This window comes from Rosa rugosa, chromosome 3, assembly GCF_958449725.1.
Source record: "Rosa rugosa chromosome 3, drRosRugo1.1, whole genome shotgun sequence".
NCBI lineage: Eukaryota > Viridiplantae > Streptophyta > Magnoliopsida > Rosales > Rosaceae > Rosa > Rosa rugosa.
Genome location: NC_084822.1, coordinates 2,374,036 through 2,388,388, shown reverse-complemented (window position 1 = coordinate 2,388,388; position 14,353 = coordinate 2,374,036). Strand labels below are relative to the sequence as shown.

General features: G+C 40.3%; 2 protein-coding genes and 1 long non-coding RNA gene across 5 annotated transcripts; 2 read left to right on the top strand and 1 right to left on the bottom strand.

The window, feature by feature from the left end:
* Window positions 1-561: 561 nt before the first annotated feature.
* Window positions 562-2,016, top strand: LOC133738193 (dirigent protein 23-like). Its single transcript, XM_062165657.1, has one exon. It carries the CDS (start codon window positions 674-676, stop codon window positions 1,232-1,234), a length of 561 nt encoding a protein of 186 aa, XP_062021641.1. The 5' UTR covers window positions 562-673; the 3' UTR covers window positions 1,235-2,016.
* Window positions 2,017-5,190: 3,174 nt separating this feature from the next.
* LOC133735586 (dirigent protein 22-like) lies at window positions 5,191-5,837 on the top strand. The gene has a single exon (XM_062162990.1). It carries the CDS (start codon window positions 5,256-5,258, stop codon window positions 5,835-5,837), a length of 582 nt encoding a protein of 193 aa, XP_062018974.1. The 5' UTR covers window positions 5,191-5,255.
* A 3,150-nt stretch (window positions 5,838-8,987) lies between these two features.
* Window positions 8,988-12,733, bottom strand: LOC133739363 (uncharacterized). 3 transcript variants are annotated; one of them, XR_009860590.1, is made up of 5 exons: window positions 12,423-12,733; window positions 11,879-12,326; window positions 9,950-11,757; window positions 9,708-9,795; window positions 8,988-9,221 (listed from the first exon to the last, which is right to left on the bottom strand). It is a non-coding gene; the product is annotated as an uncharacterized LOC133739363 (long non-coding RNA). The 3 variants fall into 3 exon arrangements; XR_009860591.1 differs by having other exon boundaries at window positions 9,708-11,757; window positions 11,879-12,351; XR_009860589.1 differs by having other exon boundaries at window positions 9,708-11,757.
* Between the last annotated feature and the right edge of the window lie 1,620 nt (window positions 12,734-14,353).

Below are 14,353 nucleotides of genomic sequence, written 5' to 3'. Positions count from 1 at the left end.
TCTTTCTACTAGCTAGACCCAAGTATCCAACTCGCCCAAATAGGAAGCTGCAAGCCCAACACCACCAACTTGCCAGAGATCACACTGCCATCACATCACCACGGGCGCCTACCGTCGATTGAACCTGTCATAACTAATTTTCATCATAGAACAAATCAGTTTCCCCTAAATCCAAAATACTAGAGGATTCAATATAACAAAAAGAAGAGAACAATACCTTGCATTAATTCATCAACCCCATCAATAACAAACCTCACCCACCAATTTCAATTCTGCTCACCACTAAAACAAGAAGAATGGTAAATCAACACACAAAACCACATCGTTCACCCTCTCTTCGTTCACCCTCTCTTTTGTGTTTCAATCACCCAAATTGGCACCATAGTGTTCCAATCCCCTAAAGAAAAAGTTCATGAATTTTTCGTTTGGGTCTGTATAGTTAATTTTTTTTTTCTTTTTTTTTTTCTTTTTTTTGTTCTTTCTCTCACGAGTAGTCAAACTCTCTAGTAAGAAGATGGCCCCATAAAAGAAAAACTGCACACTCCATAAACTTTCCCGTGATTTAAGACCTCTTTGCAGACCACAAATATCCCACGCGACAAATATACGTCCCAGACGTACATCATCTCCTTTTTCTTTGGACAGTTGAAAGCTAGAGAAAAATCAGATCCAAATGGCAAACACAGCTCAACATCTGGTGCTGATGGTGTTCATCTCCTTGGTGGTGTCCTTCACTGAAGCGAAGTGGGCTGAGTCCGTGGAGGCAACAAAGGAAGCGACGCCATCGCAGACAGTAACCAACCTCCAGTTCTACTTCCACGACACAGTCAGTGGGAAGAACCCTAGTGCCGTACGTGTGGCTCAAGCTTCCGACACCGAAAAGTCTCCGACACTTTTCGGGGCTTTACTCATGGCTGATGACCCGCTCACCGAGACTCCCGACCCCAATTCCAAGCTCGTAGGCCGGGCACAAGGGCTATACGGGTCATCCTGCCAGCAGGAACTTGGCCTGATTATGGCCATGAGCTTTGCGTTCTCGGACGGTACGTACAATGGTAGCTCCATTAGTATTTTTGGAAAGAACCCGATCACGAACCCAATTCGGGAGTTGCCCGTTGTGGGTGGAACTGGGGTTTTCCGGTTGGCTCGTGGCTATGCAATTGCCCATACGCATTGGGTAAATGCCACAGCTGGCGATGCAGTTGTTGGATACAATGTCACTGTAGTTCACTAGAGCTAGCTCTATGAACTTTTCTTTTAGTTTTCCTTTCATTTGTTGGGTCGATTTAAACTGGGTTGCTTGTTGTGCTTTAAATTTCTGTGATGTTCCTTTTTACTTATATCATCTCTTTTATGATCATTCAGTGTCAATATATGTCATCTTGTGTGTATTTTCCTATCATTTGTTGGGTCCGTTTAAACTGAGTTGCTTGTTTTGCTTTAAACTTCTATGATGTTCCTTTTTACTCATCTCATCTCTCCTATGATCATTTAGTGTCAACATATGTCATCTTCTGCTTATCAAAAAAAAACATATATCATCTTCTGTGTATTTTCCTTTCATTTGTTGGGTCAATTTAAACTGAGTAGCTTATTTTGCTTTAAATTTCTGTGATGTTCCTTTTTACTTATCTCATCTTTCCTATGATCATTTGGTGTCAACACATGTCATCTTGTGTGTATTTTCCTTTCATTTGTTGGGTCAATTTAAACTAGTTGCTTGTTTTGTTTTAAATTTCTGTCATGTTCTTTTTTACTTATTTCGTCTCTCTTATGATCACTCAGTGTCAATATATGTCATTTTGTGTATTAGGGTCTAATGACATAATACCATTACTGTACTTATTTTGTCACCATCTCATTTTAGCATAATATATTTCGGTGGATGATTTAAATATTCTATATTGAAAGTTGTCGTCCTCGATCGCAAATTGTATCAAACAGAGTGGTGATCAAGCAACAAATACAGACCACTAATTTGAATGTATTTAACAAATTATGTGAAATTTCACTTTATTCTTCTAGTTCTCTTTTGTTTAATAAATAAAAATTATTACAGGAGATCGAATCTCTATCCTAACTAAATTCTAACATAATTCCCTACTCCACACCCCGCTTCAACTAATCGGGCTCAAAAATTTCAATTTCCACCAATTCCCAATCAATCATTTTCATTTAAAAATGCATATTTTGCCTCACCACTTTGCATGAAGCACTAGATGAATGGAGGTGACCATTCAGTCTATTTTGATCGATGAATAAAGGTGATTGGATCTTGCAAAGAGAACCAATTAGCCCTCACTTTTTTATGATATTGAGTGATTCGTCCCCAGAAAATACCCCATATATCGATCGAGCTCATCATGAAATATCTTCCTTCATTTTTTTTGTGTTCCCATGCATAATGAGTATATATGTTTTGCACTTTGTAATAACTTTGAAGAGACATTTAGCTCTCAAATCAAAACATCATGCAAATTTTTTGCCTTCATAGAGACAACAATAATATCATCTTCTGTTAGGTAGAGAAATCGTTTCGTGATTTTAGCCTGCATCGATCAAGAGTGGCATGCAATTCCTGTAATGAGTTGTACGTGTTCGTATTACATGTGTTGCGTCTATAAACCCCAATCCGATAACCTAGTTTTTTTTTTTTTTTTTTTTTTTTTTTTTAATCCTATTAGTTTGATTAATTGTATCGAATAATAAACTCAATATCAACATCATTCTTTTATTATTTTTTTTTAATCCTATTTTTTTAATCTTATGTTAATTAATTGTTATCAACATCATTCTTTTATTTTTATATACAGTTTGGTTGTAAAAATATAACAAATGTGGATTATGTGCATAATCTAGAGAACTCCGACGGAGATGTCCAAAATCATTTGGACAGGAGTATAGGGTATTATCCCTAACTAGTAAGACAACTATGAGCCAATCGGACTCTTAATTCTGGTTGTTAAACCAAAACTACCATTTTTATATCTAAGAGCAACTCCAACAGCTTCCCTATAATTTCTGTATTATAGAGAAGCAAAAGTCAAAGTTTTAGCCTTTTTCTTCTTCTCCAACTCCAACAGATTTCCTATTTTACAGCAATCTCTAAAATCTTCATATTCTTCCTTAAAATTTTAGAGATTTGCTGTAAATATAGGGAATTTGGTTTTCTCTTTCCTCACTTTTCCTAAAATATGGATAGTTATAGGGAATCTGGTTGGAGCAAAAGAGGCTAATTTTTCCCTAAAGTAGAGAAAAATTAAAATATGGAGAAACTGTTGGAGTTAAAGGAGCTTGTCTGTATCTCTGCCTTACTGATAACTCAATTCCTTTCGCTTTTTAACAATTAGCCAAAGCACACCATTATTTGTTTTCCTCTTTTTTTCGTCTTTATGTCACTTTTCTAGTCCTACCCTACTTTAGAATAGGGACCTTATGATCAAAAGGCATGAGCCAACTAGTAGTTTCGTGGCCTGCATATGTATACTTTTGGGTAGTGCTTACGGTAGAAAACAAGCAGATAAAGATTGATGCTTCCACAGGTTCCCTGTAAAGTGCTTTAGGGTCACCCAATCAAAAGGGAGAAAATTTTCCTTCTTTTCCGAAACTGCCCATGCTCCTTAAAGTGCAATAGCCAAAACACCATCCTACTAGACAGTGATTGGTTCGCCCCACCACCTGTCCGTGCGGCTGCCCCACGCAAGATTCTCTCATAGAGAAATTGACCACTGGTTTCAAAAGCTCCACTACTCAAAACCGAAGCTGACCCAACTCCATTTCTACTTTCACGACACAGTTTCAGGGCCGGCCCAGACCGCAGTTATGGTAGTCCCACCACCCAAGATTGTCAAGCCATCCACCACCTTGTTTGGACAAGTCACCATGTTTGACGACCCGCTAACCAAGGGACCCGAACCCACGTCCAAGCTCTTAGGTGGAGCCCTGGGGGCTGGGGCTATACGGGTTTGCATCCCAAGAGGAAATCAGTCTACTTATGGCTGTGACCTTTGTTCTCAGTTGTGGGAAGCACAATCACACAATGGCAGCAGTTTCACTATCTTGGGGTGCAATGCAGTGGAACATTCCCCGCGAGAGTTTCCGATTGTAGGTGGAACCGGAAATTTCCGATTGGCCCGAGGTTTGCCATTGCAAAGACTTTTCTTGTTAATTCTAGTGTTGCTATTGTGGAATATAAATGTTGCAATTATGCATTATTGAATGCAAGAATGAAAATGGCCGGTGTGGTTCGTTTTCAAATGAATGAATGTGGTTTAGTCTTTGTGTTGGTCAAGCATGTTCCTAATAATTGCGATGAGTTAGTCCAGATATGGTAGGTGGAAACTGATAAAGTGAAAGATTAGAGGGACCAGAATGTGTGTGTATATATAAAATATATATACAGTCTTTCTATGCTAAGCACCCATTTAGATTTTAAAATTTCAGAGTTTTTTTTTTAATAGACTCACTTTTCGATCGCATATCAACATGTTAACCGTTCAGTTTTTAGGTATATATGAGTAGATCATCTCTACAAATTTTCAGCCAAATTGATAATCACTAAGACATTCAAAACTGCGATTTACAATTATACACTTGAACAGTTCAGGTTGGACAGATTCGGTTCGTTCATTGAATTAATCTAGTTCGATACCTTAACGATCATCAATTTAGCTGAAAATTTGCAGAAGTGATCTATATATTAAGACCTAAAAACTGAACAGTCGATATGTGAATATGCGATCGAGTCTATTCAAGGAAATTCTTACACTTTAAAATCTAAGAATGTCCTTAGCATAAAAAGACTATATATATATATTGTTATGGATTCAACAAAAAGACCCAAGTAATCAACCAAATTTACCCCAGAATTAACTTCAAAACAATATGTTAAGAAATATTGGTTCAGATTATTAATTCATGCCACTGATTGGTTTATATCTGAATGTGCTTCTCCTAGAGCTGCCTCAATGGTAACTCAATGCCTTGTTTTCAATAGGATAATATTTTAGGCAACAAATCCACCATTAAGGTGTTCATTTTCTCTCTTTTCGTCTGTATAGGTCAATTTTCGGGGCCTGCGAGCTTGACTGCATTTAAAATAGGGATCCAGCATCATTAGGCATGAATCACGCACCTATTAAAATAAGTAAAACAATAATATTATTGATTCCACAACTCCTCTATAAAATGCCTCTACGGCCTTCATTTGTTTTGGTGATCGAGCAAGAGAATTTAGATACATACAGAGAGGAAAAATGGGGAAGGTTGTCGGTCCAGTTCTAAAGCTTTTCTTCGTAGTTCTGTTCATGTCATCATCAGTGCACAGCAGCAGCAACATTGAAGAAAAGAGAGAAAGTGATCATAGGTTTCAAAAGCTCCTCTGCTCAAAACAGAAGCTGACCCGACTCCATTTCTACTTTCACGACATTGTTTCAGGCCAGGCACAGACCACAGTGATGGTGGTCTCACCAGCCAAGACCGTCAAACCATCTCCCACCTGGTTCGGGCAAGTCAACATGTTTGACAACCCGCTAACCAAGGGACCCGAACTCACGTCTAAACTTCTAGGCCATGCTCAAGGGCTATATGGGTACGCGTCCCAGGTAGACATCAGTCTACTAGTTGCCATGACCTTCATTATCACTAATGGCAGGCACGACGGTAGCAGCTTTACTGTTTTGGGCCGCAACACAGTGACGGATTCCACGCGAGAGCTTCCGATTGTAGGTGGAACTGGCAAATTTCGATTAGCACGTGGATTTGCGACAGCCAAGACGTATTTTTTTAATGATACTGTTGCTATCGTGGAATATAATATTGTGGTTATACATTATTGAATGATATATTTTTTCTTTGAGGAAAGGAAATTCATTGAACTAGCGATAGAAATCGCTCATGAGGGCATCCCAATAGGGAGCATACAAAGGCCAAGAAAGACTTAACTCTAGAGCTAAAGTAGAACAAATTAGAAGGTGTACTACACCAATAACTTGTCCATGTACAATAGAACATTACTCTGAAACACTTATAGGAAACCTAGCAAAAACTAAAGGTAAATCCTCAGCCTCCTCAAGATAATTACCAACAATATAACTATTGTCATGACCTTGAGATTTGTAGATCAAACCATCAGAATCTGCAATCTGAGCATGCAAGAAATCGGTGAACCAATCAAATCTAGACTCGTCCCAGCCTAAAACACACTTCTCGCCAAGACACGCAATTGTGGTACTCACAGCGTGAATGTACTGAGACTCTTTATAGAATATAGAAACGAACAGTCTACCGGAAAGTAAAACCAACATCCCCAGCGAAAAGAAAACAGGAGAATTGAACAACATCATCGCATCTCCTGGGTCCCAAATCCACCCCCTGGAGAGGTTAAGCCCATTGAATGGATTCTGATCTGATCCCAACAGCAACCCAAAGCCTTTGCTAGATTTGATATGGACACCCAACTTCTGTTTGGCATCCAATCACGCCATCTCCACGCAGCCATCAGCACTGACCGTGTCTGCATCTCCTACATAGCCTCACTGAACGGCGCCGTGGTCAACCACCAGTCTAGCTGACCACCAAACCCCATCACGACACACAGCATATCCTCCGTCGTCAGCCTCACGTGTGCACAGGCCCACACCACTACCATCACCATCAATGACAGAGCTGCAAGGAAACAACGAAGCCACCATCTAGGACCCGGATCCCAGAGCCATATTAGATCCCTTGAGCTGACAACCCTGCCCAAACAGCGATTAACGCTCGCTTGATCCCGGTGAAAGAAAATAGATCCATCTGATCGTCTGTCGAATTGATGGTATAAGGGCAGCGCGCTACCCTTTGTCGCGGTCACGGTGGACTTGCGTACAAGACCTCCACCGATCTCCCCCAGATCTGGGGCACGACCCCCTTCAGCAAGAGCAAGCGAGGCTGCAAAGCTCGCTGTTACTGCATCAATGGAGGCCATAGTCAATGAGAAAGTAGACGAGAAGTGAAGGGGACGAAGCAATTGTTGAGGGAGGCAAGGAGGTCGTAGACAAACTAGGGTTGAGAGAAAAACACTCCTAGGGTTTAATTATTATTGAATGATATATAAAACAAGGTCTACGTGGTTTAAGTTTTGTTGTTTAATAATAAATTCTTTTTTGGCAAGAATAATTTAATAAACAAAAAAGAGATTGATTAATGGAGGGACATAAAGTTAGAATCCAAAAAGGCAATACCAAAATATAGGATATATATACCTTGTTCCAAGTGGTGAAAAATGGAGCCTTCGACACTTGCGGAGCGACTCGATAAGGCGAATTCGATTTCGTGATCGCGGCGGTGAGTCCAGCGCTCTCCAGACTAAGCAAATGCGAGAAGACGGCGATGTGGGCTTAGTGAGACCATAGTTTCTTCTGCAACTACGGATCTCGACCAAGGTTTTCGAAGGCTCCAGTCGAGGCGATTCTCGACTGAGGGTGGTTGTTTAGACACGGTTTGGCGAATTGTATTGGAGCTGCACCGTTGGTGTAGGTGCCTACAGGTTTCGAGGCAATCTGGCTCTGCCTTGTGGTGGCGGTGTCGGTTGGCTGAGTTTGGGATCTGGCTTGGGTGGCTGGTGGCGCTGGCTTCTCTGATGGCGTCGAGCCGGGCCGTCATCGACTAGGGTTGTGGTGCCGCAGGTTTGCGGCGCTTTCTGGAGGTGGTAGGAGGGCCGAGGTGGCTCGCTTTTGCGCTGGCGGTGGCTAGGTCGGATCCGATGTGCAACTGCGGGAAAGAGTTTTTGGAAAACTCGGCGGAAAACCCTAGTTTTGAACTAGGGTTGACTGCTGACTTAACCGGGCTGAATAGAGCTGATGGGCTGGATGTGGCTGGCTTTGGGGCACTCTGTGGGCCGACATTGATTGGGCATGTTTATGGGGGGGGTTCAATTTTGGAGAGAGGGGCAATATACTACAGACCTTCAAGAAGAGCCCGATTAGCAACCTGTTGTCGAGGTTGTTGGCTACTGAGGAGGCTGAGGATAGTGCTGGTTCCAACCCTAAGGGGGAGGGACTAGTGCTTTCTTAACTTCTCTAGGTTATTAGATATTCTGGACTCAAGCCTTTTGAAGTAGGGGTAATTTCTATAAGCTTTTCTAAGACGTTTCTAGTTTATATTTGTACCACAATTGCGTGATTGACAAATTAGACTAGATGAATATATTTTCCTTAGAGAGCGAGACTATTCTTGTTTAATTTAGGCTTGCTATTCAACAAGCGTCCCTTTAGATTTTAATGAGTTTAGTTGTGGCTTAGATAGGTTATCCGGTTTGTCCCAGTATTTCTTATTTAAGTTCTGTTAGACTCTGGCTTGTTTTCATGACTTGATTACTAATGAAATCAATCCTATTCAAAAAATAAATAAAAAAAGGATTAAATTCAGTTTACCCCCTGAACTTTAGGCCTAAAATCAGACTGGTCCTTAAACTTTTTTTTTAATCAGATTAGTCCTTGTACTCTAAAACAACATCACCCAAGTCCAAAATTTGAATTCGGGTCCAAAAATGACGTCAGCTGCTGAGTTGGAGCTGACAAGGGGGCCCACACTTCAGATTTTTAAACCCTGAAGGAGGGCAGAATGGACATTTCCTATCACTACTAAAAAGAATTGCTTTTGCGACGCCTATTTTGCGACGGCAAATTGGGCTTTTGCGACGGAAAAAACTTTTCGCGACAATTGAGCCTTTTGCGACGGAAATGTTGGCGTTGCAATAGGTGGCGTCACAAAATCCATTTGCGACGGTAAATTTCCGTTGCAAAAAGTATTTTGCGACGGAAAACTGTTGCCGTCGCAATGGCTAAACTATTTGCGACGGGTACTTTGCCGTCGCAAAAAGATATTTCATTTTTTAAAAAAAATGGGGTGAATTGGTTGCGACGGATACTTTGCCGTCGCAAAAGAATATTTCATTTAAAAAAAAAATGGTGTGAATTATGAACATGCAAAAGTTATTAATAAGATATATTAACATTGTAAACTTACAATAAAACTAATGAAATTGTGCAATACAAAATGTCATAAAAATATAAAATGCCACTCATAAACATTCCAGGTATTCATAAACTACACCAAATCACATAACATATTTATACTATGTTGAATCGAACAAACCACGAATTACTCAAGCTGTTCTTTAGCATACTAAAAGTTACAAAAGGTAGTTGAATCGTTGTCTGCATCTGCCCAATCTCCTCCTAAAAATGACAATCGACTCTAGTCAATAATCTAGTCACAACTCGAGAGCATGAAATCTACTTGCATCAAGGAATGCTAACAAAACAAAAGGAAGATAACTACAGTTTGATTTATAAATGATGTCGAGAGCATGTATACAAGACGAGAACACGAGAAGTTGTGAGATACATGTCAAATTCAGTACATGACATTTTAATGAGAAAAGGCAAGTGCTAAAAAAAGATACATATCTACTTATGTTAAAATCAAATTAAGGAGTAAGAACAAAGAAGGAATAGCCTAATGGAGAAAGCAAAACCCCCCACCTTATTGACTCTAAAAGTCATACTCTAAAAGAAAGGAAATTCTTTTTTCTATTGTACAGAGTGTTCTGCAGTTAGTGCTAGATAACTAATTGCACTATCAAAAGACAAATTTGGGTATTGTTTAGTGCAAAGCAGTGTGCATTACATACATAAACATACGACTTAAGTTTGATCGCTCACCTAACTGCATCAGACAATATAGTCCAGCACGCACATATATAGCATCAACTGGGGTCAGATAATTTGTTCATTATGCAAAGGTTGAACCCTGAAAATGATGAGCAAGAAGGGAAAATATTCAAAGTTGATGATCAAAGTGACAAGCTTAAAGCCTGGACTAAGAGTAATATACTAATATAAGATGCAAAATACTGTGTATGTTTTCCATATGTAATCTTAAGCAAAAGAAGAAACGAATATACCAAGTCCCAACACAAAATCCGGCAACCTGCAAAAACAGAAGAAAAAAAAAATCAGATAACAGTCAACCAAATGTACTCCACACCAAAACTTCTTAACAAAGACACAGTTCAGTCTTTGGTATCTGTCATGAACCAAAAACTAACTGAAACCCCATAAAAGAAACTCAATCTTCAATCATTGCTCCAAATATCAAAATCCAGCGAGTTACTCTGTAGACATTTTGCTGAAAGTGTGCTGACTACTTCCAAAACATTGTCCATTTTATAGTTAGTTCTCTAGTTGACATAAATTAATTAATCCAACACTTTGCACACCATGTATTTGTGTGACTAGTATGTGCTCATTCTTTAAAAGCAATGGCTTGGCATCCATGAATTCAACTAAAAGTAAGTAATAGCAAAATGCATGGCTGGTGTAATATTTAAGTTACGAATGCAAAACTAGAAAGAGAGACACTTTGTCTTTATTATGAAGAAGATAAGACATACACAAAGTTAATTCACTATACTTTTGCTAATTGCGAACCTCAACATCTCTCAATAAGTAAACACCTGCCTAATTAACTGATTCATGCCAACAAAGTATGACTTGGGAGCATTACTGGATGATTATATATATAGGTCTAGCCTTGAAGAAAATGGCATATTCAAAGTATCAAAGTGTTTCGGTTTTTCATCTTCACAAATGAGCAAGGTGTTCCTTTTTCTCTGTTCAATAAGGTTCCATGGACACCTAATACTTTTCACTCAAATAAACTATTTATTGACATATGAAGCTAGCTATAGATGTAATGTCATCGATCAAGCAATATATATAATTAAGGACATCACTCGTACATGGTAGCAGAGTCTGAATAAAGAGGTATAGCAAAGTACATCAAGCCAAAGCTTTTGGTACTAAAAAATGCAGATGCTTTGTATACAAAGTACCGATGCTTTGTTCTTTGTACACTACTACACTATAAGTATTAATACAGTTGTTACCTGTTTGCATTGTATAAAAGTATCAATGTATTGAAGTCTGCATGCAATAAGGCCACTAATGGTTCATAGTGCGCAATAAAAAATATCAATGGACAATGGTATATACGTGAGATGATTCTCCCTAACAGTACAGTACCTCGATCATGAAGTACTATTAGGCCCAAAAGCAATTGCTAAGTGAATGTGACAAATTTAAAATGTTTTTATGCACCGGAACCTTCATATCATAGTTTCCAATCCCTCATCGCTATCTTTACTATCTTCACTACTAATTGCTAACCTCAATATCCCTCATTATTCCCTCCAGCATCTCTAAGTGAAGAACCAAACTGCACCCTCCAATTTAAAAGCTAGCCTCACCTGTTCATCTCTACTAAGGATGACTTAATTATTAGCCAATTTTTCCTGTCGTGCATGTCTACTGAGAAAACATATCGATAGCTTATTTATCATGACTCGAGTACTAAAAGACCTGATCATGAAGTTTTCCAAGTAAAAAGATCACTGCCTCTTTTTACCCAAGATGAGATCACTGCCTCTCTCCAATTTTAGATCAATTTCACAGCAACCAAGGCCAATCCATGGTCTCAAATCAATAATAAAAATATAGAATAGCAAAAAAGCTTATACAATGGAAAACCCAATTGCATTGATAAGAATCAAGCAGACGAAGACCAGTCATCAAAAAAACAAAAGGCAGACGAAGACCAGTTTTGACTCCATTAATAAGCCCACTTGTAACAAAAACGGCAATTGCAAAAACAATTTGCTAATACAAGGACCTTCCCTCCAAACCATTTCCCAGATTCCTCCCTGGACATGAACTGCAAGAAAACAATTTTAGTTGAAATTTCATGGATCTTAACGCCAAGTCCATCATTATTTAAAAAACACCTAACAGATATGATTGGTATCAAGTTATCAACATATTCTGTAACTGCCTACCTTATCGATCGAAGAAGAGGGAGTATCCATCTACGGCACAAGGACTCTGAGGAGAAGAGAGAAATAGAGAGACTCAGGTCAGTCAGGTCAGGTATACTATTTCAGATCCAACCCAGATAACTTTTTGTTCCACCGAATCCAATCAGCAAAACTGATTAATCTCACCAATCCACACCCCAAAATCAGATCGACCCACCTCACCAAAACTCAGAAACACAAGAAAGTTCTATCGCAGTTGAGGATCGGACCTCCGTCGTTGCCGAAAAGAATCCAAATCAAAACCAAATCTGATGGCAGAACCGCCCAGGCCAATCCGCCCAAACGCACAGGTGCCCAGTCGCCCGTTTAGGACGCCTAGGTGGCCGCCGAAACCCCAACAGCCCAGCTCCACCGATTCGACATTAATCGCGGCGGAGACCCAGCGCCTAGGCGGCCTGGGCCCTAAACCCTAAACCCAAAACAGTGATGAATCCCTAATAGTAACCAAATCAAACCCTAGAAATTGAGAAATTGAGAGAATTGAAAAATGAAGAAAGTAAATGACCTGTTTGGGGAGCACTGAGGCGTGGGCCTTGCTTCCCATGATATCATGCTTGTAAAGGGATTTGTCGAAGGAAATGGACTCGGTGAAGTGCTTGTCGGCGTTGGTGAAGCGCTCGAATGTATCAGTGAAGCACACAACGGCGTCGGTGAGGCCCTCCTCGAAGCGGTCGCCCTAGAGCTTGGCCTCCTTGGGCTTGGTGGCGGCGCAGTGGAGTCGAGTTTGGGCATGGGTCTGTGATCAACAAAGGGAAAGGAGTGGTGGAAAAGTGAGGAAGAGAGGAGTGAGAGTCAGGTGGTTAAAAAAAAATAAAAGATATGTTTATATTTGCGACGGCAACACGAAAATGCGTAGCGATTAATAACAAATCTTACTACGGTAAAGAGTTACCATTGCTAATAATAAAAGTCATTCGCTACGGACAATTTGCCATTGCAATTGGTGATCAATTGCGACGGAAATGGATGCCGAAGTAAAAAACCGAAGCAATTGGAATTCTTTTTAGTAGTGTATTTAATATAATTTCTAATTTTTATTTCTCTCTCTCTCTCTCTCTCCAAAGACTCGTTTCACCAGAAGCCCAACCAGCCCATCTTCTCTCTCTCTCTCTCTCTCTCTCTCTCTCTCTCTCTCTCTCTCTCTCTCTCTCTCTCTCTCTCTCTCTCTCTCTCTCTCTCTCTCTCTCTCTCTCTCTCTCTCTCTCTCTCTCGCTCCCTCCCTCCCTCCCTCCAAAGACTCGTTTCACCAGAAGCCCAACCAGCCCATCTTCTCCCTCACTCTCTCACTCAATTCCCATTCTCCTCATCCCTACATTTGCATCCGAATTCGTATTCGAAACAATGTTCACCACTCTCATCTCATCACCCAAACCAGACCAGCTCTCCATTCTCCAACACTCTCACTCCCTCTCAATCTCGATATACAGAGGCGGAGCCAGAAATTTAGTATAGGTGGGGCGCTTAAATTTTTATTTCCATTAAACTTATATTATTAAATAAAATAGTTTCATCATTCTATTTTAGTTCATCAACACTCTTAACCACTTTTATGGAAATAAGAACTCCCCGCAATTATACAAATACATGCATACAATGGAACTCTAGTTAGCTAACACGCAAAATATTTTACTTAGCAGGAAAAAAGAAGAAACAATAAAGATAACTAGTTCTTTAGGTAGGTGCATAGGACAAAATTCACTAACAAATAACAATTAATAGTTTAGTGGCTGTGATATATAGCAGAACCACATATATAGTTAGAAACCAAAATTTGACTGGGGCACAGGACCCAGTAGGTCCTCACATAGCTCCGCCATTTTCGACATACACGTATCCATGTCCCCAAAACTCATCCCAACCAAAACTTTCGCCTCCACAGTTTTAACCAGCTTAACAAACGACCCCACCCCTCACCACCGCCCTCACCGTCGCCAATCTTTGCTCCGCCGCGAAGTAATCTACTCCCGAACTCCCTCCCAAATCAACAAATTCAAGCAACTCTGGATCTGCAATTTCAAGATCCAAAATTTCTAGATCAAACTAAAAGTAAATTTCAAACTACATTCCTCCACCTGAACCACTTCCTCGTCGGAGCTCGCATCTTCTCTCCTCTTCACATACACATCATCACCAACCTCAAACTCACCTCCATCATCACCAACCTCAAACTCACCTCCATCTGGCGACACCGGCGAGAAATCGACTTCAGCTCTACTCCACTTGCTCTTCTCCTTGTGCTTCCATTTCTTTGATTTCTTGTGTTGCGCAACATATTTAGGGGTGTTGACATGGTCGGAGGAGGAGGAGGAGGAGGAGGAGGGAGGGCGTCGAAGTGTAGAGAGGTGCGGCGCGTGGATCGGGGAGGATTGGCGGAGAGCAGAGTAGGAGGAGGAGAGAGAGAAGGCGATGAGGACTTGGGATCGGATCGGAGACTTT